At 44.6% G+C, this 27,149-nt stretch overlaps 2 protein-coding genes and 1 non-coding gene across 3 annotated transcripts in view; 2 read left to right on the top strand and 1 right to left on the bottom strand.

The window, feature by feature from the left end:
- The window catches only part of ERCC6L (ERCC excision repair 6 like, spindle assembly checkpoint helicase), a 50,552-nt gene extending 34,669 nt beyond the window's left edge, over positions 1–15,883 (bottom strand). The window contains exon 1 of the mRNA XM_060137781.1: positions 15,816–15,883. Coding sequence (XP_059993764.1) covers positions 15,816–15,883 — 68 coding nt within the window. The remainder of the gene's footprint in view (positions 1–15,815) is intronic.
- Positions 1–27,149, top strand: part of PIN4 (peptidylprolyl cis/trans isomerase, NIMA-interacting 4) — an 87,073-nt gene that overhangs the window by 45,568 nt on the left and 14,356 nt on the right. The gene's annotated exons all lie outside the window — the stretch shown is intronic.
- LOC132514192 (U6 spliceosomal RNA) lies at positions 13,715–13,821 on the top strand. The gene has a single exon (XR_009538680.1). It is a non-coding gene; the product is annotated as a U6 spliceosomal RNA (small nuclear RNA).

Below are 27,149 nucleotides of genomic sequence, written 5' to 3'. Positions count from 1 at the left end.
GTAAATCAACTATAAGCCAATAAAAACTTTTTAAAAAATAAAGTGTTACCTTAAACTAAAAAAGAGAGACTTATGAAATATAACCAAATGCAGCTTGTGGAACTTCTTTGGATCCTGATTCAAACAAATCAATTATTAAAACACTTAAGACCATTTGAAAAATGCAAATATGAACTGTGTATTAGCTGATATCAAAGAATTAATTTATTTTGTTAAGCGTGATATGGTACAGTGGTTTTCTAAGAATATGTTCTTTTTTAGAGACGCGCACTGAAATATTTAAGGATGAAATACTATGATGCCTGAGAATTTACTTTAAAGTACAGTAGGGACTTCCCTGCTGGTCAAGTGGTTAAGAATCCACCTTCCAATGCAGAGGACATGGGTTCGATCCCTGGTCAGGGAACTAAGATCCCACATGCCATGGGGCAACTAAGCCCGCACACCACAACTACTGAGCCCGTGCACCACAACTAGAGAGCCCACGTGCTGCAACTAAGACCCAATGCAGCCAAAAATAAAAAAATATTTTTTTAAAAATTAAAATAGGGGCTTCCCTGGTGGCACAGTGGTTGAGAATCTGCCTGCCAATGCAGGGGACACAGGTTCAAGCCCTGGTCTGGGAAGATCCCACATGCCGCGAAGCAACTAGGCCTGTGAGCCACAACTACTGAGCCTGCGCGCCTGGAGCTTGTGCTCCACAACAAGAGAGGCCGCGACAGCGAGAGGTCCGCGCATCACGATGAAGAGTGGCCCCCACTCGCCACAACTAGAGAAAGCCCTTGCACGGAAACGAAGTCCCAACACAGCCAAAAATAAATAAATTAATTAATTAATTAAAAATTAAAATAGAGGACTTCCCTGGTGGCGCAGTGGTTGGGAATCCACCTGCCAATGCAGGGGACACAGGTTCGATCCCTGGTCTGGGAGAATCTCACATGCCACAGAGCAACTGGGCCCATGCGCCACAGCTGCTGAGCCTGCACTCTGGAGACTGTGAGCCACAGCTACTGAGCCCGCATGCCCCAACTACTGAAGCCCACACACCTGGGGCCCGTGCTCCACAACGAGAGGCCACCGCAAGGAGAGGTCTGCGCACCTCAATGAGGAGTGGCCCCCACTTGCCGCAACTGGGGAGAGCTCGCGCGCAGCAGCAAAGACCCAACGCAGCCAAAAAAGACCCCAAAACCAAAAAAAAACCAAAAACAAATAAATTAATTAATTTAATTAAATCTAAAAAATAAATAAATAAAAATAAAGTACATTAGGGACTTCCCTGGTGGTCCAGTGGTTAAGACTCCGAGCTCCCAATGCAGGGGGCCCGGGTTCGATCTCTGGTCAGGGAACTAGATCCCACATGACGCAACTAAGACCTGCATGCCGCAACTAAAGATCCCACACGCCGCAACAAAGTTCCCGCGATCGCACACACTGCAACTAAGACCTGGCACAGCCAAATAAATAAATAAAATATTTTTTAAAAAATAAAAAGGGACTTCCCTGGTGGCACCGTGGTTAAGAATCCACCTGCCAATGCAGGGGACACAGGTTCAAGCCCTGGTCTGGGAAGATCCCACATGCCACAGAGCAACTAAGCCCGTGCACCACAACTACTGAGCCTGCGCTCTAGAGCCCATAGGCCACAACTACTGAGCCTACAAGCCACAACTACTAAAGCCTGCGCACCTAGTGCCCGTGCTCCACAACAAGAGAAGCCACCACAATGAGAAGCCCATGCACCACAACGAAGAGTAGCCTCCGCTCGCCACAACTAGTGAAAGCCCATGAGCAGCAACAAAGACCCAACATAGCCAAAAATAAATAAATAAATAAAATTTTTTAAAAAAATGTTTAAGCAGTGCCTTAAAAAAAAAAAAAAAGAATCAGACTGCCAGTGCGGGGGACACAGTTTCGAGCCCTAGTCCAGGAAGATCCCACATGCTGCGGAGCAACTAAGCCTGTGTGCCACAACTACTGAGCCCACGCACCACAACTACTGAAGCCTGAGCACCTAGAGCCCGTGCTCTGCAACATGAGAAGGCACCACAATGAGAAACCTGCTCACCACAACAATAAGTAGCCCCCGCTTGCCGCAACTAAAGAAAGCCCACACACGGCAACGAAGACCCAACGCAGCCAAAAATAAATAAATAAATAAATTTAAAAATAAATAAATAAATAAAACTAAACTTTCAAAAATTTTTTTTAAATAAAGTACATTAGAAGAAAAAGCAAAAGCAATTGGGGATATGAGAAGAAATCAGCAGAATCTAAGAAGCAGCAACAAGCGAGGTAGGAAGAAAGTCAGGAGAGTGAGGGGTCCTGGTGGCCAAATGAGTCTAGCATTTTGTGGAGAATTGATCAATTCTGTCAAGTACTACTGGTGAGTCAAGGAAGAGGAAGATTATGAACTGACCATTAGATTTATGAAAGTCGACCTTGACAAAAGCAGTTGGAGTAGAATGATAGAAGAAAGTGGGTGACATAGAGAATAGAAAGCAGATGGGTGATAGCAAGAGAGAGTTGACAACATAGAGTACAAGCAAGTGAGTAACAGAGAGGATGACACAGTGAGTGACATGGGAGAGAGGTTGGATGACAGATAAGTAGAGGTCAGATAACTCTGCCAGTCATCATTTATTGCCTCTCAGTTCCAAATTCATCCCTCAGTACCTGCTCTGTGATAATGATAGAATTCCTTTAAGCATCTCTCCTCTACAGCCAGCATGATGTTAAGCTTTCTCAGTAGAGGACGCCTGAGGGACACTGCAGGAGGAGGGGGCTCTCCTGAAGTTGCCAGCTGCCGCTGCACAGGGGGTCAACCAAGTGACACACAGCCACCCACCCAGAACACGCAGTCTTTCAACGATCTTGAAGTCTCCACCTGGCCTGGCGATAACCTTCTTGCAGCCCTCTCTACATCAGAACCAGCCTCCCCAGCAGCTGCCTGTGCCCCAGGTCCCACTCCTTCTGCACTCCTACACCATTGGTTGCTGCTAGCCTGCTCCCCACCTGCACTCCAGAAGGTTGCTTCCTATGAGCCCAGGGAGTGCAGACCAGCTCCAGCCTGGGCAAGCCAGCACACTTCTCTGCTACCCAGTGGGCTGAACTATACCTTCTCCAAGGAGGTCTGAACCTCAGCCTTGGGGAGAGGGCCTCCTTCCAAGTTTGTCCTTCCTTGGGTACTCTCCCTTAGCCCTAGGGCACCATATGGAGTTTCCTTATTTCTTATAGTTACTCATTTATCAATTTAATAACTCTTACTTTAAAATTCCTGTTTTAATATACTACATGGTTTCTACCTCCTGATTGGACCCAGAATGATACAGTGACAGAGAAAAAAAGAGGATGGGTGACTGAATAAGGGAGTGGGTAACAGAGAAAGAAAGTGGGTAACAGGGAAAGAGTGGGTAACAGAAAGAGAATGGGTAATAGAGGTAGAGTGTAGGTGACAGATGGTGGGTGACAAGAAAGGGGGTACAGAGGTACAGAGTGGGGAGGCTGACAGAGAGACAAAGAGTAAGTGGGTGAGAACGAATGGACGACAGTGTGAGCAGGTAGTTGAGAGTGTGAACAGGTGGGTGACAGAGAGGAGGGGGGGTAGGGGACAGAGAGATAATGGGAGAGAAGGAGAGAATGAGAGAGAAAGAGAGAACTATGAGTGCCAGAGAGGGAGAGCAGGTGACAGAGGTGGGTGACACAGAGAAAGAGATAATGGACAACAGAAAGAGACAGAGGCAGGGGAGGGAGAGAGGGAGGGAGGGAATGCCAGAAGAAGAGAAAGGGGGCAACAGGGGGAGAGGGACAACACAGAGTGGAAGCAAGCAGGGGGTACAGAGAGCACAAGGGGGCGGTAGGCAAGAGAGGAGCTGGTGGGCGGGCATCACCAAGGGAGAGCATGACTGACACAGAGTGTGTGACAGAGTCACTGTATGCGACAGAAGGTGAAGGTGTGGCAAAAGGAAAACGTGCAGAGAGTGTATGACAGCAAGTCTCAGTTCACTTTCATCTTTTGGACAGGAGAGGCAAAGAAACAGGGAAGGAGAGGGACAAAAAAGTGAGAGGAAAGAGGGAGGAAGAAAGAGAGACAGAGAAACTGTGAGAGCAGGATTGTGCCAAGGAGTAGAATTATGAGCAAGAGAGAAGGGAGAGAATGTAGAGAAGGCGATGCTTTGTGCGAGGCGGTTTTGGTTTGGGGGGATTTGGAAGAGGATGAGAGAGATTGAGACAGATTAGGAGAAATAAAATAGGGATTGGGGGAGTTGAGGGCTCATGAGAGATGGAATGTCAGGAGAGACAGAAATGTGAGAAAGGTGGGGATTGTGAGAGTAGAAGATGATTGCGAGAGAAGGGGGTGCTTGTTAGGCGGGTGGGAAAGAGACCATTTGAGTATGCTCATAAGAGAGCATGTGGAGTGAGTGAGACAGGTACCAGCATGAGAGGCAGTGTTGGTGAAACCAAGCAGGGCCCTGTGGGGCTCCTGGACACAGAGGCCTTTTTGTCCCCTGTTTCTTGTAGGCAAGGCTCCAGCCACCATGACCTTCCCTGAGTTCCAAAGGGCAGGTTCAAACAGTTGCTAATCAATGGGGGGAAACAGCCAAGAAACCACCTGAGGCAAGATTAAAAGGACCAGAGAAGCTCATCAAGATTAGGAGAGGACCACCTGAGACCCTACATATACCCTAATCTTGTCAGCAACCCCACCTTGGGAAGTATTGTTATAAAACTCCTCATCAGGGCTTCCCTGGTGGTACAGTGGTTAGGAATCCACCTGCCAATGCAGGGCACACGGGTTCGAACCCTGGGCTGGGAAGATCCCACATGCCGCGGCGCAGCTAAGCCCATGTGCCACAACTACCGAGCCTACGCTCTAGAGCCCGGGAGCCACAACTACTGAGCCCGTGTGCCACTACTACTGAAGCCCGCACGCCTAGAGCCCATGCTCCTCAACTAGAGAGGCCACTGCAATGAGAAGCCTGTGTACCACAATGAAGAGTAGCCCCGCTCACCACAACCAGAGAAAAGTCCACGTGCAGCAACAAAGACCCAATGCAGCCAAAAATAAAATAAATAAAAATAAGTTAATTAAAAAAAAACTCCTCATCAAATCCTCGGGGGGGGGGGTGGGCACATAGTTTTTTGAGGCAGGAGCCCGCTGCCCGCTGTGGCCCCCTTTGCCTGGCAAGGTAATAAAGCTACTCCCTTTCTACTCCTCCAAAGCTCTGCCTCCACATTTCTATTCGGCACTGAAGAGAGGCCGGGTTTTCGGCAACAAAATTTGGGGGGCTCGCCTGGTATCTGACTCGTGGGCCGGCAGCCCCGTGGGCACCCTCGGCTTGATCAGACGCTCGGAGGTTTCTCTGCACGCCAGCCTCCTTCGGGAGAGCAGAGGTTTGGAGGACTTCTCTGAGGCCAGATCACTAGGGATGCCCTGCCATAGGGCTGTGCCCCGATAATACCCGGACTGCCATCTCAGTAGTCGGAACTCCAAGATGGAGGTGGAGAACGGGAGAGAGGTTGCCCTAGCAACTGCCAAGGCCACCTTTGCCTTGAGGACACCCCCTCTTCTATCCACATCAGCCCGGACTTCCTGCTCTGAGAAAGCATTTTGGAGAAGGAGAAAAGTAGGATTAGGTATGTCACAACACCTCTGCCAGCATTTTTGCTAAGTCCCCCAGCATGCACACCGAGGCCGCTCGACCTGGTCCGTTTGGGGGAACTCTGGTTCCCGTTTGGGGATTTTCCATTAGGAAGATCCCATTTGTAAGGCGCAACTTGGACCAAGGCCACCAGCTTAGTGGGACTTAGAACCCAGTTTGAACCTCGGGCTGTGTGTTTTGTGTGTGTGTGTGTGGCTTCCATTTGGCTGGCGAGAATTCTGGTTTTGCTTTCAGTTTTGTGCACAGAGCTGTTTAATTCGACTCAATATGGGAAGCGCTTCCTCTTCCTCTCCATCTGACAGTCCCCTAAGGAAGATTTTGGCAGATTTGTCAACCTATAGCTATGAATCTATTTTAATTCTGTTTAGCCAATGTATATTCTTAAAAGTGAGGAGAGGTGGCCTTTGTATGGTGGCCTAAATTATTATACTATTCTTCAGCTAGAATTGTTTTGTCACAGGAATGGAAAGGCTGGAAATTCTCTCCACTCCATCTGGGCTAGCCACTTTGGCCTCACTCCCTTGCAGCAATTGAGCCACTCTGGGCCCCCTGAGAGCCAACTCTGGGTTTGTTCTCTTTCAAGAACTGAGCCAATCTGTTTGGAAGCCTTTGTCCAGGAGTGGAAGTGGAATTTTTAAACTATACCTCCTCTGAGTTTCTGTCTGTGTGGCCATAGCCTATCTGTCATTTGTGTTTTTGTGTGTATTGTTTTGGGGTGAGCCACTCTCGCTTGTGTAGGGTGGGAAAATTCTACCAGATCATTGCGAGCCATTTTGAGTCCTCTGTCTGGGAGTGGAAATGGGCTACATCTTGTCTGATCTTTTGTTTGTGGGACCATGTCTGTTGTCTGTATGTATGTGTTTCAGTACTTGCATTGACTGGTTGAGACGAATAACAGGGCTCACATGTGACAACACCAGTTGTCACAACTCACATGTGACAACACCAGACAACACCAACCTATCGCGTCGGGCTTTGCCTGTGGCAGAATTGTTGGTTGGGATTTTCCCTTTTGGACTAGCCTTGTTGAAACCGTGCACCTCAGATTGGGACTTGAACCCACGTGCCGGGACTCAAACCCAGCCAAAACCCAGACTGGGACTTGAAAACACGCGGCCGGGACTCAAACCCAGCCAAAACTCAGATTGGGACTCAAACTCACATGGCTGGGACTCAAACCCAGCCAAAACTCAGATTGGGAGTCGAACCCACAAGGCCGGGACTCGAACCTGGCCAAAACCCACAGTCTTCCAACTGAGATCACATACCTGGCTTCAGGACTTAATGAAGCTCAGGTTCTCTTTTTTTTTTTAGAAGTAATGGATTTACTTTACTTTATTTTATTCTTTTAACATCTTTATTGGAGTATAATTGCTTTACAATGGTGTGTTAGTTTCTGCTGTATAACAAAGTGAATCAGCTATACATATACATATATCCCCATATCTCCTCCCTTTTGTGTCTCCCTCCCATCCTCCCTATCCCACCCCTCTAGGTGGTCACAAAGCACCGAGCTGATTAGAAGCTCAGGTTCCTGATGTCCCATCGCAGAAAGAATTCAGTGAGTGACAAAATGATAGGTAAGAAGTGGATTTATTTAGAGAGAAACACACTTCACAGAGTGTGGGCCACCTCAGAAGGTGAGAAAGGCACCAGGGTATGGGGTTGTCAGTTTTTATAGGGGTGGGTAATTTCATAGGCTAATGAGTGGGAGGAATATTCCAGTTTTTTGGGGAAAGGGTGGGGATTTCCAGGAATTGGGCCACAGCCCACTTTTGTTTTTTGGTTTTTTTGCGGTACGCGGGCCTCTCACTGTTGCGGCCTCTCCCGTTGCGGAGCCTGACGCGCAGGCTCAGCGGCCATGGCTCACGGGATCAGCCACTCCGCGGCATGAGGGATCCTCCCGGACCAGGGCACGAACCCACATCCCCTGCATCAGCAGGCAGACTCTCAACCACTGCGCCACCAGGGAAGCCCCACAGCCCACTTTTTGATCCTTATGGTTGGCCTTGGAACTGTCATGGAGCCTGTGGGTGTGTCATTTAGCTTACTGATGTGTTACAATGACCGTATACTGAGGCTTAAGGTCTAGTGGAAGTCCACTTGTCCTGCCATCTTGGACCCATTTGGGTCTAATCAGTTTATGTCATGTCCTTGGACTATGTCATTCTTTCAAAGGTTGTTCCCTGCCCCCTTCCCTCCTGTTTCATTTTTATGGATGACCAGAGTTCTATTCCATCTTGTAACGGCCCCCCCAGGGTATTTTTACAAAATTAGGAGATCTTCAGCTATGCCCCCATGAAAAGGAATTGTTATTTCTCTCCCCCAGGGCCCTCCGGAACACTTATCTAGACCATCTCTAGTTCCTGAGACTGAAGAAAAAGGCAGGGAAAGAAGGCGTTTTTTGTGGAAGGGGGAAAACTGAGATCTCTGGTTCGGTCTTTATGTAAAAGTTAACTTGTAAATGAGCTCTGTTTAATTGACTAGAAAGTAAGCTCTTACAAACTAAATCTAAATGTCTAGAAAATTGGCCAAGATAAATTTTAGGACCACATGATCTGGGAAATATTCAGTACTGAATTGATATCTGCTATTGAAGGTGGCTTAAGCTTGTTGGTTTGATTAATATAGACATGTCTTAAGAGTCATCAATGTTAAATAATGCAAGTGAGATAAGAGCTTTTGGGTAAACTCTTTAGAAATAATTGTTTTAGGAATGTGTACTTAAGAATAATCTCTTCAGCTGCTTTGTAGATTAAAAATTTATAGTTAAGTTAAATGATGGAAGTTTATTGAATAAGTAGGCCATTTACAAATAAAATAAGATACTGAAACATTAGTTAGTGAATATTGGCTTACCTTGGCAGAGAGAGAAACTAAAGGTATTTGGTGCCACCCTGAGATACTCTCCATAAGAAAGCACATGTTTTTACAGTTGTGCAAGATCAGAATTTTCTAAGATTGGATTAAATCTAATTGGATAAATGGATTTTGTTGGGAGTGGGCTAAGGCAAGACCAGATTTGGTTTCTCCCTTCAACATTTTCTTGGAATACTGCTTTTGATAACAGCTTGTGAGTTCCTTTGCCTTTAAGTGATCTGTATTTGCGCTGAAATCTTTTCACTTTGGTTAAGTAAATAAGTATTGTTTGACAGTTTCTAAAAGTTCTTTTGACCTCCAGCTAACTTTGAGATGCTTCAGAGGGCCCCTGAGTCATCTCAGAGAGAAAGATTTAACTAGGATTATTTGTTATGTTAAATCAAATGTAATCAGTTAAATTAAATGTAATCCCGGTTATTGTAACCAAGTTTCTTTACCGATTACATTGCAATCAGATGTTTAACTATGCCCTTTTTTTTAAAAGTCTTTCTGTCATTTATAGACAGTTATTATTGTACTCTGCTTTTGCAAAGTGCTTCATCATCAAGATTTATGTGAAGGACCCCTTTTGACAAATACAGATCTCTGATAAATTTCACATCATACTGCTGAGCTGGATAAGAAAAAAAAATCTTAATGGAGAATCTGATGGCTTCATAAAATGTTAACAAAAGGATTGGTTACTGAGTGAACTAGTGAATATGGTTATAATGTTTTTTTGTTTTTTCTTTTCTTTGGTCTGGAATATCACTGGTTACTTAATATTACAGACTTACTTTGAAAGCAAATGTCTTGGTTTGGCTGTGTTCAATGGAGATGAGGGTAATTTTAGGGAAAAAGATTATGTTTCAATAGATATAAAATTCTAGATCTGTTAATTAAAGTCTGTATTTATGGAAGTTATTGTGTTAGTCACACTTTTGCCCTGATGTTTAGGAGAAAAGAAAAATTACCTAGTAAAGTTATCAGACTGTAATTATTCATGATGTATCACTGTTTGCTTTAGGTCTACTGCTAAAAGCACATGTACAATGCTTATGTGACAATTGGGCATAAATGATAAAATGTATGGCCTATAAAGCGTTTTCTCCTTAACATACCTCTGAGCTTGTTCAGTTTTACTCTGATCAGGTTTCCCCAATGAGGATTAACTAGGCAAATATAAAGAAGGCCTAGCACCTAAGGACATGATCTATACCTGGGGCGAAGAGTTGAATCACCCTGGCACTCAGGGATAGATATTTTGATTATCAACGTCTTCTATTGAAAGACTTGCAATCAAAAGGGGAAATGAAAGAAAAAAAATCTGCACTGATTGAAGTATGAGGAAGTCACTCTGGCCTATGCATGGTTTAACTTTAAAAAGCAGCCTATTTTGTGGCCTTTCAGACATGCATTGTACATCTCCTTTAACGCTGAGGAGGGGAATGCATTTGAAAGTCAAAATGGAGTAACTATGGTAAAACTAGGTGACCACTGTGGATGTGATTCCAGATGCATTTATTCCTGTATTGTTGCAAACTTGAATTTTCTGAGCTATATCAGACTCTGGGATGCCACAAGAATTTAAAAATTCCCCCACCCTCTTCAACGAGATTTTGGTTAAAGATTTAAGAGGATTACACCTGGTTCAAGGTGGAGTAGAGGCCTTTCCAGCCAGAATAGGAAAAGCATCTGGAAGTGACAAAAACACTTCTTAAGGACATTATTTCTAGGTACTGCCTTTCCTCTACTATTCAGAGTAGCAATGGATCTGCTTTTGTCGCAGAAATAACACAAACAGCAAATAAAGCTTTAGGTATAAAATGGAACCTTCACTCAGCATGGAGACCCCAATCTACAGGAAAAGCTAAGAAGATGAATCACAGGAAACCCATCTAAAATGGGACAAGGTCTTGCCAATTGCTCTCCTCTGTATACTGGTGGCCCCTAGAAGCTGGCTAGGATTGAGCCTTTATGAAATTATATACAGGAGACCATTCTTAGCTCCTAAGAGTAAAAAGAAAGAGAAACATTTCTAAGGTAGGAAGAAAGAAGTTAAACAGTATGTAAAACAGGTTGGTCAATTGTTAACTGCTATGCATAAGTTTATGTTCCACAGGTCTCCCCCTTGCCTGGAAGTTCCCTTACATCCCTTCAAAGTGGGAGACCAGGTGCTGCTGAAGGTTTGGAAAAAACAAGGACCCGAGTGACAGCTGGAGGAAAAATGGAAGGGGCCATACAAGATGTCCTCCTTACTTTTCACACCTCCTTAAAACTGGATGGAGTTAAACCATGAATACATCACACTAGAGTAAAAAGATTATCTGAAACCGATGAACCCAGCCTGCCCACAGCCTGCCCACAGCAGAGGAACAGACCTGCAGGAAATCGATGTCTCACCCTTTGGGAAACCTTAAGTATTTGTTCCAACAACCAGAATGAAAGTTCTGTTTTCTTATCCTTTCTCATACCTTTTACCTACAAAACTATAGATTCATATGCTGACTCTTTCAATAATTCTAACTGCTAGATATGTGGTCAGTTTCCTACTTCCAGGTCTTCGGGATTGCCTTGGTGGGTTTCCTCCCTTACAGGGAATGGTTTGGAAACAACTGGCTTCAGACATATTCTCCTGAATTCCTAAGGAAATTAGATCTATTCTGTCTACTAAAGTTCTAGTTGTCACTCCTCTTGCCTCTAACCTGGTCTGTTGTATCAAAATGGCAGAACAAGGGATTGAGATCTTAATCATATAAGACTCAGATCCAGGACTTGGAACTCAAATATTTCTAATTTGGTATCTATTCCCCAAAATTTAGGCAGGACTATGCCCCATCTCAGCAGAAGTAGTCAGAGCGGTTGTTGACGCATTCCCTAAAAGATCTGGGGAAACATAAAACCAAAGTGGGGATTAAAACTGAGTCCCCTGCCGAGTTTATAATTAACATCTTTATCCAAAACGATCGTTCCCTTTTCTCATCCAATATCTGTTCTCCTCAAGACTGAGGAGTATCAAAGAAAAGCGGGACGTGAAACTAAGCAGGGCCCATGCGGCTCCTGGACACGGACGCCTTTTTGTCCCCTGTTTCTTGTAGGCAAGACTCCAGCGGCCATGACCTCCCCTGAATTCCAAAGGGCAGATTCAAACATTTGCTAATCAATGGGGGGGGGGAACAGCCAAGAAACCACCTGAAGCAAGATTAAAAGGACCAGAGAAGCTCATCAAGATTAGGAGACAACCACCTGAGACCCTACACACACCCTAATCTTGTCAGCAACCCCACCTTGGGAAGCATTGTTATAAAACTCATCAAATCCTCCTGGGGGGGGCGATGGGGACACATAGTTTTCGAGGCAGGAGGCTGCTGTGTCCCCCTTTGCCTGGCAAAGTAATAAAGCTACTCCTCCAAAGCTCTGTCTCCTGCGTATCTATTAGGCAACACTGGGGAATAAGCACAAGCTGCTTGCTCAGGGAAAGGACGGGGTGGGGGACTAAAGGTCTTAAGCCTTATCCCCATTTTCCAGATGAGAAAATTGAGGCTCAGAAGTCAGGGGACTTACTTGAGGCCTCCCAGCTAACAAGTGCCAGAGTCATAATTTGAACCCCAAATGGCCCAACTCTGAAGCCAGCACTCTACCCCCCACACACTTCCTCCCTCTGTTTTCCCCAAGTCTTCTTTAAGGAAGTCATGTAACTCAGTCCAAAGATGTGTTTCACTCCTCTGTAAGACCTTTTGTCTTCTAACAGCCTTAAAACATTCTTTTTTTTGGAAAGGGAGATGGAACTATTCCACTGCTCTGATTGATTTCTTTGTACTACAACAAAATTTAAAACTTCTGTGCATCAAAGGACACAATCAACAGAGTGAAAAGGCAACTTACAGAATGGGAGAAAATATTTGCAAATCATACATCTGGTAAGAAGTTAATATCCAGAGTATATAAGGAATTACAACTCAACAACAACGAAACAAGCAACCCAATTTAAAAATGGGCAAAGGACTAGAATAGATATTTCTCCAAAGAAAATATACAAATGGTCAATAAGCACATGAAAAGATGCTCAACATCACTAACCATTAGAGAAGTGCAAATCAAAACCCCAATGAAATACCATTTCAATATCGTTAGGATGGCTAGTAACAACAACAACAACAACAGAATAAGTGTTGAAGAGAATGTGAAGACATTGGAACCCTTGGGCACTGTTGGTGGGAGTGTAAAATGGTGCTGCTGCCATAGAAGACAGTATGGCAGTTCCTCAAAAAATTAAAAGTAGAATTACCATATGATCCAGCAATCCCACTTCTGGATATATACCCAAAAGAATTGAAAGCAGGAGCTCAAATAGATATCTGTACACCCACATTCACAGCAGCACTAGTCACAATAGTCAAGAGATGGAAGCAACCCAAATATCCATCAACAGATAAATGAATAAACAAAATGTGACCTTATGCATACAATGGAACATTATTCAGTCTTAAAAAGCAAGGAAATCCTGTCACATGGCACAACATGGATAAATCTTGAGGACATTATGCTACATAAAATAAACCAGTCGTGGGCTTCCCTGGTGGCGCAGTGGTTAAGAATCCGCCTGCCAATGCAGGGGATATGGGTTCGATCCCTGGCCCGGGAAGATCCCACATGCCTTGGAGAAACTAAGCCCGTGCGCCACAACTACCGAGCCTGCGCTCTAGAGCCCATGAGCCACAACTACTGGACCGACATGCCACAACTACTGAAGCCCACGCACCTATAGCCAGTGCTCTGCAACAAAGAGAAGGCACAACAATGAGAAGACAGATCACCGCAACGAAAGAGTAGCCCCTGCTCGCCACAACTAGAGAAAGCCTGCGCACAGCAAAAAAGACCCAACACAGCCAAAAATAAAAATAAATTTATTTTAAAAATTAAAAAAATAAAAAATAAACCAGTCACAAAAAGACAAATACTGTATGATTGTACTTATATATAAGGTCCCTAGAGAAGTCAAATTGACAGAGAAAGTAGAATGGTGGTTGCCAGGGGCTGGGGGAGAGAAGAATGAGGAATTCTTGTCTAATAGGTATAGAGTTTTAGTTTTGCAAGATGAAAAGAGTTCTGGAGATGGATGATGGTAATGGTTGAACAACAATGTTAATGTATTTAATACCACTGAACTGTACACTTAAGAAGAGTTAAAATGGGTGCTCACTTTGGCAGCACTTATACTAAAATTGGAACAATACAGAGAAGATTAGCATGGCCTCTGTGCAAGGATGACACGCAAATTCGTGAAGCATTCCGCATTTTTGGAGTTTGGGATTAGCAGATGCTAACTATTATATATAGAATGGATAAACAACAAGGTCCTACTGTATAGCACAGGGAACTATATTCAATATCCTGTAATAAACCATAATGAAAAAGAATATGAAAAAGTATACCTGAAACTAACACGATACTGTAAATCAACTATACTTCAATTTAAAAAGATTTTTTTTAATTTTAAAGACTATATATAAGTATAAATGAATCACTTTGCTATATACCAGAAACTAACACAACATTGTAAATAAAAACACTTCCAGAAAAAATAAATTTAAAAAAAATAATGGTTAAGATGGTAAATTTTATGTTGATTTTATAATAATTTAAAGAAAATTTTAAATGCTCATTCCCACATCACCATGTCCTCCACCCTTAACCATCTGGTGAATGATTAGTTTCTCAACACCAATGTCTCCTCTTGTGAGCCCTTCCCTTAGCTCACTGATCCTTGTAGTTGGCCATTCCCTCCTGTAGTATGCCTTGCACATTGTACCTCTTACAGCACTTATCAAACAATATAGCAATTATGGTCTACCTATCCCTTTCCACCACTAGATTATAAGCAGTTTGGGGGCAGGGACAGTGTTTTACTCCTCTCTGTATCCCCTAGGCCTGGGGCTTGGTAGACTGGAAAAACCCAAGAAAGGCTTTTGTAGGGGGGTATCTTAAAATTAATGTTTATTTTTGTATATTAAAGCACAGCATACACAAAAATCATTGAAAAACTACAAAAGGAAAATATTTTACCATATATAACAAGAATTTTAAATCTTTGATATATTAATATATATTTAAATAATTTTAAAAAGCTAGTTCCAAACAGAAAGATGAGTGTTGAACCTTGACTGAAAATGTATACATTAAATTATAAACATAAAATAGAATAATAGAAAATATTTAAATTTAGTAAGAATAATATCATAAGGCATTACCAATCTTTATTAAAAGAAAATGGATTTCAAAATGGTAATTTTGTGATACAGCCACTATGGAGAACAGTATGGAGGTTCCTTAAAAAACTAAAAATAGAACTACCATACGACTCAGCAATCCCACTACTGGGCATATACCCTGAGAAAACCATAATTCAAAAAGAGTCATGTACCAAAATGTTCATTGCAGCTCTATTTACAATAGCCAGGACATGGAAGCAACCTAAGTGTCCATCCACAGATGAATGAATAAAGATGTGGCACATATATACAATGGAATATTACTCAGCCATAAAAAGAAACGAAATTGAGTTATTTGTAGTGAGGTGGATGGTCCTAGAGTCTGTCATACAGAGTGAAGTAAGTCAGAAAAAGAAAAACAAATTCCGTATGCTAACATATATATGGAATCTTAAAAAAAAAAAAGATTCTGAAGAACCTAGGGGGAGGGCTGGAATAAAGACCCAGATGTAGAGAATGGACCTGAGGACATGGGGAGGGGGAAGGGTAAGCTGTGACAAAGTGAGAGAGTGGCATGGATATATATACACTACCAAATGTAAAACAGATAGCTATGGGAAGCAGCCGCATAGCACAGGGAGATTAGCTCGGTGCTCTGTGTCCACCTAGAGGGGTGGGATAGGGAGGGTGGGAGGCAGACGCAAGAGGGAGGAGATATGGGGATATATGTATATGTATAGCTGATTCACTTTCTTATAAAGCAGAAAGTAACACTCCATTGTAAAGCAATTATACTCCAATAAAGATGTTAAAAAAAATGGTGATTTTGAAAGCTGCAGACCCGAGGAAGCCTGGATCGATTGAAGTTCTGGCTCTTAAGGAGTTCATACCGGAGTTACTTGACCCGGGGCATCGGGGGCTCCCCAGGCTTTAGAAACCACGCCTCCTCCGAGAACACGGCCGCGCGTCTCATAAGGCTCCACCTCGACAGTTTGGGCCCCTGGGAGGGTCCAAGGGACCCCACACCCACACCCACTCCCGGCCAGGGCCTGTGAACTAGACCCGCCCAGCGACCCAAATGTACCTCAGGTAACGGGCAGCCTGCTCTGGGCTTAAGGCCCCAGCTTCCGCAAACCCTCGGGACGCCTCCATGACCCTCAGATCGGGCTCCGTGTATCTCGACCGCGGATTGAACTTCCCTCGTTCCCGCCCTGCGCATGAGCCTTGCGCGTGGAGGCGGGGCAGGGCCAACGGACAGTGTAGCGGCCGGCCAATCCACTGCACGAGCTCCGGCGCCGCCGCCTGAGCCCCGCCCACGAAGGTCGCGCGCATGCGCCTACGCGCGCTTGGCGGGGTGTAGAGGAGGTAGCTGAGCCCGTGGCGGGGGCTGGGTTGTGTCCTCTTGTCGTCTCTTGCATTTTCAATCTAGTCCAAACCACGCTGCGGCGAATTCTTGTGTGCGTGTGATATCCTTGTGAGCGGAGTAGGCCGCCTGATATGATCTCGGTCGTTTTAGTGGCCCTTAGAAACCTCCTCCACAGCCTAGATCCCCAAATATCCTCCCTTCCCTGATCGCCAACGTCTGGTACCGAGCGTGTTTTGAATTCATACACACTAGGAGGCATAGTCCTCGTGACTTAAACTCACAGTAAAGAAGAGTCTTCAAGAACCAAGCCAAAAGTCTCATTTGAGAAATAAGTAGTGCTGTTGTGTATGGTCACCACCATTTCTTCAGAAGCTCCAACTGAGATGCAGTCATATTTTCAAAGGCAGAGCTCAGGGCTTCAGGTAACGTGGTGACTGAGTTTAAGTGGCTTCCTTGGGCAATGCTAAATAGGTTTGTGAGCCAACAAAAATTGTCCTTTTTCACATGCTGGCAAGAACATGGACATTAAGATTCCTCGAGGCACTAATTAACATTCAGTATTTGAAAACTCACCTATTGACCCAGTCATACGCCTATCACATATCCAGAAGATTTTAAGCTTTTTGTAAATTTCATAGAACGTTAGTGTTAAGGGAAACACCGACTGAAACCACCCGCCCTGGCCAGGCACCATAGTAACCACTTGCGTGAGTTATCTTAAAACAGGAGGTCCTGGTAAGGAATACGGAGCTAACAAGCTACCAGCAACCAGAGTTAAAAAGGGAACTTAAAGAAGGTGGTCTACTTTCCTGGTTTATATGACTTTAAGTCATATGTTCATGTGACTTTAGGCCCTCTGTTAAGAGGGCTTTTAGTATACCACTACTATCCCCATCTTTCAGATGTGAAAATTGAGGCTCAGAGAAATAAATTGACTTGGCCTAAGGTTCCAAAGCTGGGAAATGGTAGGGCCAGAATTCCATACCTAGTCTATGTGAACACAAATCTGTGCTCATTCACAGTGTCACACTGCCTATTGCTGCAAAGAAGAGGGGAGTGGTGGGAAATGAGGTTTCAGGGTTAGTTGGAAGCCAGTTTGTGAAGGAGCTTGTTTACCCTGCTGAAGTGTTTGAATCACTTCTTCTCCTGGAGGCAAGTTTGAATTGGGGATGGGGGGTGGGGAGTCAAGTGTATAGGTGCCCTGGGTACCCAAAGGATGAGGGTGGTGAGAAGAAGGGCTGGTGGAGAGAATTCCATTGAAGAGAGAGATACGAGCACAAAAATCTTTATCTTGAGTCTGAGGAAGGCCATCTCTAGTTGTGCTTTGGCTCAGTGTCTGCCATCATCACTCATACCCTTGGAATTGTTGAGAACCCAGGATGAAGCAAAGCAGAACCCTGATTGCTGCCTTAGGCAACTGCCCCTATGTTGGCTTTGGAGAAAAGCTAAAAGGAAGGCCCTCAGGAGCCATGCTGCTCCCTGTCTGTTTCCCTGGGACAGTGATCTTCAAACACCCTGATCATTAGATAAAAGGACCAGCCCTCCTGCTTACCTGCCCTTAGGCTACTGGATTTTTCTCAGTGCCATTTTCACACAGCCACAGGACTCCCCCTCTTTAAACACAAAGTCCTCCAGCTCTCCTTCCCTCCCCCTCAGTCCTGCAGTAGCTGCTTCCTTTGGGCCCTTCTCAGTGCCTTCTGGAGTGCCAGCTCCCACCACAGGGTGCCAATGACCTAGGAAACTTGCCACCCATGACTCCTAGTCCTCCTCTGTAAATGGTCACACACATTCAGAGAGATTGGGGAGGATTTAGAGTGGATAAACGGAGAGAATGAAAAGAAGATCAAAATAAGAGTTACCATTCATACTGAAGAATAAAAACCATATGATCATCTCAATAGATGCAGAAAAAGCTTTTGATAAAATTCAACACCTATTTATGATAAAAACTCTCCGGAAAGTGGGCATAGAGGGATCCTACCTCAACATAATAAAGGCCATATACGACAAACCCACAGCAAACATCATTCTCTATGGTGAAAAACTGAAAGCAATTCCTCTAAGATCAGGAACAAGACAAGGATGTCCACTCTCGCCACTATTATTCAACATAGTTTTGGAAGTCCTAGCCATGGCAATCAGAGAAGAAAAAAATAAAAGGAATACAAATTGGAAAAGAAGAAGTAAAACTGTCACTGTTTGCAGATGACATGACACTATACATAGAGAATCCTAAAGATGCCACCAGAAAACTACTAGAGCTAAACAATGAATTTGGTAAAGTTTCAGGATACAAAATTAATGCACAGAAATCTCTGGCATTCCTATACACTAACAACGAAAGATCAGAAAGAGAAATTAAGGAAACAATCCCATTCACGATTGCAACAAAAAGGATAAAATACCTAGGAATAAACCTACCTAAGGAGGTAAAAGACCTGTACTCAGAAAACTATAAGACACTGATGAAAGAAATCAAAGATAACACAAACAGATGGAGAGATATACCATGTTCTTGCATTGGAAGAATCAATACTGTGAAAAAGACTATACTACCCAAAGCAATCTACATATTCAATGCAATCCCTATCAAATTACCAGTGGCATTTTTTACAGAACTAGAACAAAAAAAATCTTAAAATTTATATGGAGACACAAAAGACCCCGAATAGCCAAAGCAGCCTTGAGGGAACAAAACGGAGCTGGAGGAATCAGACTCCCTGACTTCAGACTATACTACAAAGCTACAGTAATCAATATAATATGGGGGCTTCCCTGGTGGCGCAGTGGTTGAGAATCTGCCTGCCAATGCAGGGGACACGTGTTCGTGTCCTGGTCTGGGAGGATCCCACATGCCGCGGAGCAACTAGGCCCGTGAGCCACAACTACTGAGCCTGCGCATCTGGAGCCTGTGCTCCGCAACAAGAGAGGCCGCGATAGTGAGAGGCCCGCGCACCGTGATGAAGAGTGGCCCCTGCTTGCCACAACTAGAGAAAGCCCCTCGCACAGAAACGAAGACCCAACACAGCCAAAAATGAACAAATAAATAAATAAATTTATTTAAAAAAAAAAAGACAATATGGTAGGGCTTCCCTGGTGGCGCAGTGGTTAAGAATCTGCCGGCCAATGCAGGGGACACGGGTTTGAGCCCTGGTCCGGGAAGATCCTGCATGCTGTGGAGCAACTAAACACGTGCGCCGCAACTACTGAGCCTGTGCTCTAGAGCCTGCGAGCCACAACTACTGAGCCCGTGAGCCACAACTACAGAAGCCCACGTGCCTAGAGCCCATGCTCTGCAACAAGAGAAACCATCGCAATGAGAAGACTGCACACCACAATGAAGAGTAGCCCCCATTCGCCGCAACTAGAGAAAGCCCACGTGCAGCAACGAAGAAGACCCAACACAGCCAAAAATAAATAAATAAAATTAATTAATTAATTAAAGAAAAAAAAGACAATATGGTACTGGCACAAAAGCAGAGATATAGATCAATGGAACAGGATAGAAAGCCCAGAGATAAACCCACGCACACATGGTCAACTAATCTATGACAAACCAGTGGAGAAAAAACAGTCTCTTCAATAAATGGTGCTGGGAACACTGGACAGGTACATGTAAAAGAATGAAATTAGAACACTCCCTAACACCATACACAAAAATAAACTCAAAATGGATTAGAGACATAAATGTAAGACCAGACACTATAAAACTCTTAGAGGAAAACATAGGAAGAACACTCTTTGACATAAATCACAGCAAAATCTTTTTTGATCCACCTCCTAGAGTAATGGAAATAAAAACAAAAATAAACAAATGAGACCTAATGAAACTTAAAAGCTTTTGCAAAGCAAAGGAAACTACAAAAAAGATGAAAAGACAACCCTCAGAATGGAAGAAAATTTTTGCAAATGAATCAATGGACAAAGGATTAATCTCCAAAATATATAAACAGCTCATGCAGCTCAATATTAAAAAAAAACAAACAACCCAATCAAAAAATGGGCAGAATGGGGACTTCCCTGGTGGCGCAGTGGTTGAGAGTCCGCCTGCCGATTCAGGGGACATGGGTTCGTGCCCCAGTCCAGGAAGATCCCGCATGCTGCGGAGCGGCTAGGCCTGTGAGCCATGGCCACTGAGCCTGTGCGTCCGGAGCCTGTGCTCCACAACGGGAGAGGCAACAGCAGTGAGAGGTCCGTGTACCGCAAAAAAAAAAAAAAATGGGCAGAAGACCTAAATAGACATTTCTCCAAAGAAGACATACAGATGGCCAAGATGCACATGAAAAGCTGCTCAACATCACTAATTCTTAGAGAAATGCAAATCAAAACTACAATGAGGTATCACCTGACACCAGTTAGAATGAGCATCATCAGAAAATCTACAAACAACAAATGCTGGAGAGGATGTAGAGAAAAGGGAACCCTCTTGCACTGTTCGTGGGAATGTAAATTGATACAGCCACTATGGAGAACAGTATGGAGGTTCCTTAAAAAACTAAAAATAGAACTACCATACGACCCAGCAGTCCCACTACTGGGCATATATACCCAGAGAAAACCATAACTCAAAAAGACACATGCGGGGCTTCCCTGGTGGCACAGTGGTTGAGAGTCTGCCTGCCGATGCAGGGGACATGGGTTCGTGCCCCGGTCCGGGAAGATCCCACATGCCGTGGAGCGGCTGGGCCCGTGAGCCATGGCAGCTGAGCCTGCGCGTCCAGAGGCTGTGTTCCACAATGGGAGAGGCCACAGCTGTGAGGGGCCCGCGTACTGCAAAAAAAAAAAAAAAGGACACATGCACCCCAATGTTCACTGCAGCACTATTTACAATAGCCAGGTCATGGAAGCAACCTAAATGCCCATCGACAGACGAATGGATAAAGAAGATGTGGTAGGGACTTCCCTGGTGGCACAGTGGTTAAGAATCGGCCTGCCAATGAAGGGGACATGGGTTCGAACCTTGGTCTGCGAAGATTCCACATGCCATGGAGCAACTAAGCCCGTGTGCCACAACTACTGAGCTAGCGCTCTAGAGCCCGTGAGCCACAACTGCTGAGCCTGTGTGCCACAACTACTGAAGCCCGTGTGCCTAAAGCCTGTGCTCCGCAACAAGAGAAGCCACTGCAATGAGAAGCCCTCACACCGCAACGAAGAGTAGCCCCTGCTCGCCACAACTACAGAAAGCCCATGTGCAGCGACCAAGACCCAACGCAATCAAAAATAATAAATAAATAAATAAAATTAATTCTTTAAAAAAAAAGATGTGGTACATATATACAATGGAATATTACTCAGCCATAAAAAGGAACGAAATTGGATCATTTGTAGTACGTGGATGGATCTAGAGACTGTCATACAGAGTTAAGTAAGTCAGAAAGAGAAAAACAAATATCATATATTAACGCATATATGTGGAACCTAGAAATATGGTACAGATGAACCGGTTTGCTGGGCAGAAATAGAGACACAGATGTAGAGAACAAACATATGGACACCAAGTGGGGAAAGTGGCAGGGGGGCTGGTGGTGGGATGAATTGGGAGATTGGGATTGACATATATATACAGTAATATGTATAAAATAGATAACTAATAAGAACCTGCTGTATAAGAAAATAAATTAAATAAAATTAAAAAAAAAAAAACAAATCCAGTGCCAAGGGTCCCATCTCAAATCTCCTGGAGCTATCTTTTTCAGAGATATGCTTGTGTAGCCAATAGCCCCAGTTACTGCAGTTACAAATCAGTATAGTGTGTTCAGACCGCCATCCTCCTATGATTCATCAGGGAAGTGATTAAATAAATTAAGTGTACTGAATTGCTTTAGAGACCAGGGAATGAAAAATATATGCTTATTTCTCTTCTTTCTTTTGTATTCCTTTTCAAACAAATAAGTACTCCATAAGCATTAATTAAAAAAAAATGAGTTACTACTATATTCCATTTATGTGTCAGGCCCTGTTCAAAGCACTTTACTTTTATTAACTCTCTTGGCTGTTCCTCATTTCACATCTACCCCCAAAGCAAGGGCTTGAATTCTCACTGCTTCTCTCAAGGCAATGGAGTTTTTTAAACCTTCCCTAATTATTGTTAATTTTTAAAGTGTGATGGTGGTATTGTTGCATGTTTTAAAGCCCTTATCTGCTAGAAATACATAATGGAGTATTCTCAGATAAAATGATATGACACCTGGGATTTACATTAAAATACTCCAGTAGAGAGAAAAATGAGAGACAGATAAACATGGATTGGCAAAATGTTGATAATTGTTGAAGCTTGTTACAGAGGTTCATTATCCTCTTCTCTCTACTTCTCTGCGTGTTTGAAAATTTCCATAATAAAAATTTTAAAAAAACCTTTGCTTTCTAATCTGCAGATTACACTGAGTCACCCACACTCACAGACCGGAAATAAGATAATGAGGCCTTGTGGGAGAGTTCAGAATAGGTAAATGGAGAGATGGATGAGGCAGAATGCGAACAATAGCTACTACTGGGACTTCCTTGGTGGCACAGTGGTTAAGAATCTGCCTGCCAATGCAGGGGACACGGATTTGAGCCCTTGTCTGGGAAGATCCCACATGCTGCAGAGCAACTAAGCCCGTGCACCACAACTACTGGACCCACGTGCCACAACTACTGAAGCCTGTGCTCCGCAACATGAAGCCACCGCAATGAGAAGCCCACGCACTGCAACGAAGATTAGCCCCCACTCGCCGCAACTAGAGAAAGCCTGCACACAGCAACTAAGACCCAACGCAGCCAAAAAATAAATTAATTAAATAAATAAATTTAAAAAAATAAAAAAGAACAATAGCTATTACTAATAGAGCACTTGAGTGCCAGGCCTTGTTGTATGCGCTTTACATATATTAACTCTTTTAATCCTCACAACAACCTTGTTAGGTAGTGTATACCATTATTAAAATCCCTTTATAGATAAGGAAACTGAGGCACAAGAAAGACTGAATAAGTTACACAAGTTTACACAGCTTGTGAGTGGTAAAGCTGAGTTCCAAACACAAGCAGCCTGTCTTTTGACTCTGCTCTTAAATACAATGCTAGTTAGATATAGAAAGCAGCTGATAGGTGAAAAGAAGGATTCATTCTTCTATTATTCATTTATTTAATAAATATGTGTTACGCCTTTACAAGATGGCCAGGCAAGGATATGGGTGCTGGGGAACAGTGGTGAGCAAAACAGACAGATTCTTGCTATCAAGGAGTTTAAATTTTGATTGGGGGCTGGGGGGTGGGTACACTTGAAACAATGATCACGCAAGTATATGGAAAATTACAAACCATGATGAGGTTTGTAGGCAGGAAAACTCCAGGGAGTTCTGAGAGCATCTGATGAGGTACCTGACCCAGTCTGGAAGGGCTGGGAAAGGGTTCTCTGAGAAAGTAGTATTTGAGCTGAGAGCTGAAGGATAAAGAGGAGTTAATTAAACAAAAATAATAATAAAAAGGGAAGGCAAGAGCATTTCAGGAAGAGGGAAGAGCATTACTAAAAACCCTGTGACAGGAGAAAGCTTGATGCGTGGGAAGAATTGAAAAGGATAGGGTGATTGGAGCAAAGTCTAGAACGCTAAAGTTGGAACAGTTTTCTGGAGTCAGTGCAATGTCACAGGTGAGGGAACTGCCACTGGGAAAGAAGGGAGTGGCTTGTCTGAGGTTACACCCTGAATCAGTGGCAGAAATGGGATTCAAAGCTAAGTTCCTTGACTCCCAGCCAAGTGCTCTTTCCAGCACAGACCTCGGCTTCCCTGCATATGAGGAGGAGGGAAGCCAACTTGGTGTCAGCAAAATGCTGCTCTTGGGGACTGAGAATGGGAGAGGGTATTTTTAGAGATAGGTAAAAATAACCAAATGAAGTCTTCATGGGCAAGGAGATCAAGAGTGGGTTGGGGGCATAAAAAATAGGAAAGTGATTTGGAAACAGAAAGAATTTAATTTGTGATTCCCAGATACCTAATTAGGCTTTCCTCCCCTATTTCTAGCTAGGGTTCTAAAGTGGGTGGAGGTTTTGTTGGCGGGTGGAGAAGGGGACTGAGACTGAGGTCTTAATTCCCTCTTTTGTGGGTGAGAGGCGTCTGTTCCAGGGGAAGCAGGAGGGAAGGTGCTTGGAGGAGGTGAGTCATCTCCAGCTCCGCCAGCAGGGGGAGACGGAAACCAAATTTCCTAAGAACGGCAGCTGGCCTGGCCCCAGGGCTGGATAAATTATTTTCTTTTTTTAAATTAACTTTATATATTGCATTTTTGGCTGCACTGGGTCTTCGTTGCTGCACGCGGGCATTCTCTAGCTGTGGCAAGCGGGGTCTACTCTTCACTGCGGTGCGCGGGCTTCTCACTGCAGTGGCTTCTCTTGCTGTGGAGCACAGGCTCTAGGCGCGCAGGCTTCAGTAGTTGTGGCACACGGGCTCAGTAGTTGTGGCACACAGGCTTAGTTGCTCCGCGGCATGTGGGATCTTCCCAGACCAGGGCTTGAACCCATGCCTCCTGCATTGGCAGGTGGATTCTTAACCACTGTGCCACCAAGGAAGCCCCGGGGCTGGATAAATTCTTATTGGAAACTAGTCAAGTCAGCCTGAGATGCTGTGGAAATGACAGGAACTGAGAGGAAAGAGGGAGCCAGGAGTTAGGATTATCCACAGGGTCTTTGCACTATATTGCAAAGTCTGATGAGTGCTTTCTAAACTGTCACCTAGGGTTTGGGCTGAAGCAGGCACCAAAGGGGAGGGAATCCTTTGACAGGAAGGACAGTGCTGCATCCTCCACTCTCTTTGGGCTACCTCATCCACTCCCAACACATCACAATTCTGTCTGTAACCTCATCCTCTCTCCTGAGTTTCAGACCTATATGGCCAGATGGCTACAGGACATGTCTTCCTGGAAGCTCGAACTCAAAATGACACTGACTTCATTTCCTACCTTCCCCTACACCTATTCCCTCAATATTCCCTGTCTCCATGAACAGCACTACCAATCCCCCAATTGTTCAAGTCAGAAACTGGGAGGCCTCTTTCCAATCTACCAATAAGTCCTGTTGCCTCTACCTCCAAAATATATCTCAAATCCAACTGCCACTGCCAATCTCCACTGCCACCATTCTGGTCTATGCCACCATTATCTCTAACCTGGCTCACTGCAATAGCCTCCTGACTTTCTTCCAGCTTTTATATTTGTGCCTGTTGCTCATTGTCTCTGCACCCAGAAACCAGAGTGACCTTGCAAAAACACCAATCTGATCATGTCATGGGCCAGTCTAAACCCTTCAAAGCCACTTCTTTGCCCTCAAAATCAAATCCTGCCTTCTCACCATGGCTTACAAAGCCTCCCTGATCTGGCGCCTGACTGCTTCTCCCGCCTTATGTCTCACTTCTTCACAGCCCCTACACACACACACACACACACACACACACACACACACACACACACACACACACACACACACCATGATCGTCTCAAACTGAACCACCTCCACTTACTCAAATCTTGCCTCTAGGCCCTCTCACGTGCTGTTTCCTCTGTCTGGGCTTTCCTTTTTGTCTCACTATCCCCTAATCCACTCCTTGGCTCTCAGGTCTCCCTCCTTCCAGAGACCTTCTCAACAGTGGTCCTCTGTGATGCAATGTGACACACCTTGCCTTTATCTTTAGATTTAGTCCTTGGAATGTGGCTGCCTGATTACCTCTCTGGCTCCCCATGTTCACATGAGCTGTGTGAAGGACAGATCTGTCTTTTGCACAGTTACACCTTCACAGAGCTTAGCAAGTACCTACACGTAGTAGCTGATAAGTAAATATTTGTTAGAGGGATGGATGGATGAATTGTCAATTCACCAATCCTAAAGGAGAGCAATGGGTACCATGTTAGTGAGCTCAAATGAGGCTGTGGGTGGGATTGATATATCCAAAACAATAATAGGGACCAGGAACCAGGGAAGAGGGGAGGTCCAAGCATACCCATCCCAACCACTCCTCTTGCCAGCATTGCCCTGTTTCCCTCTTGAACCTGCTTCAAGAGGGGCCTGGAAATAGCGTAAAGGAATCTGAGTTACACCCAGGAACAAGATTTTCCTTTTCTATTCCTTTCCCAAATCTTGGGCAGGGACAAAGTCATGCATGCTTGGCTGTGAGATGGATGGGCTCTAACCAGGTTGGTAGATTCTCTGGATGTCCTGTACCCACTTGTTCCCCAGGTCAAGGGCATTTCTGGGAGCTCCCTGTGAGTTCCTTTTCAGCTTCCTCACCCCGCCCTGAAGCAGCAGAGAAACCCTCCCTACATGGATGGGCGCCTCTCCCAAAAGATGGAATCAAGGCTCCACCCTGGAAGCGCAAGAAGAGATTCCTGGAGGTGTCAGGCAGGGTTGGGGGGGGACCTAATCTTAACCTCTGTGATCCTTTTTCTTGCCTCTTTGGCACTAAAAGAGACAGACAGTAAAAACTACAAGCTCTCGTGTGGGCGATGAGGGTTACGTTTTTCTCCAGCCCTTCGAAGGCCTTGGCCCCCTGCCCAGATCTGAGTCAGGAACTGTATGTCCCAAAGAACTGGCTTCCCAGCCATCTGCTCTGAGCTTAAAGAGCCTAGGGGCCCTCGTGGGATGCTTTGTTCAAATTAGCCAAGAAGGGCAGGGCTGAGGACAACACAGCAGGAGGGACATTGGCCAGTCTAGGCCTCTGAAGGTGTAGAGGGAAGGGGCAGATACATGACACCAGGGCATGTTGAGGGCATGGCAAATCCCCAAGTAGAGAGCTCCTCTCACAGTCCAGCTGCACTGCTCCTAGAGCCAAGCTTTCCCAGCTCCCCTTCTGAGGGAACTAATGGCTTTGTGAGCACCTACTTTATGCCAGCCATTTCCCCTACAACAAGCAAGAAATGACAGTTCTCCTTGACCAGCCACAGATATAAAAACTCAGGGAGGTTAATTGCATTATGTAAGGTCATGAAGCAAGTACACAGCAGATTCAAAGAGACCAGGACCAGGCTATCAACTCTCAGCCCCTTGGTGAATGGTTGCCAAGGCTACTAGAAAGTAAGTCTCCCTATCAGTGA

Source organism: Lagenorhynchus albirostris, chromosome X (assembly GCF_949774975.1).
Source record: "Lagenorhynchus albirostris chromosome X, mLagAlb1.1, whole genome shotgun sequence".
Lineage (NCBI taxonomy): Eukaryota > Metazoa > Chordata > Mammalia > Artiodactyla > Delphinidae > Lagenorhynchus > Lagenorhynchus albirostris.
This window is presented reverse-complemented; position numbering and strand designations above follow the sequence as displayed.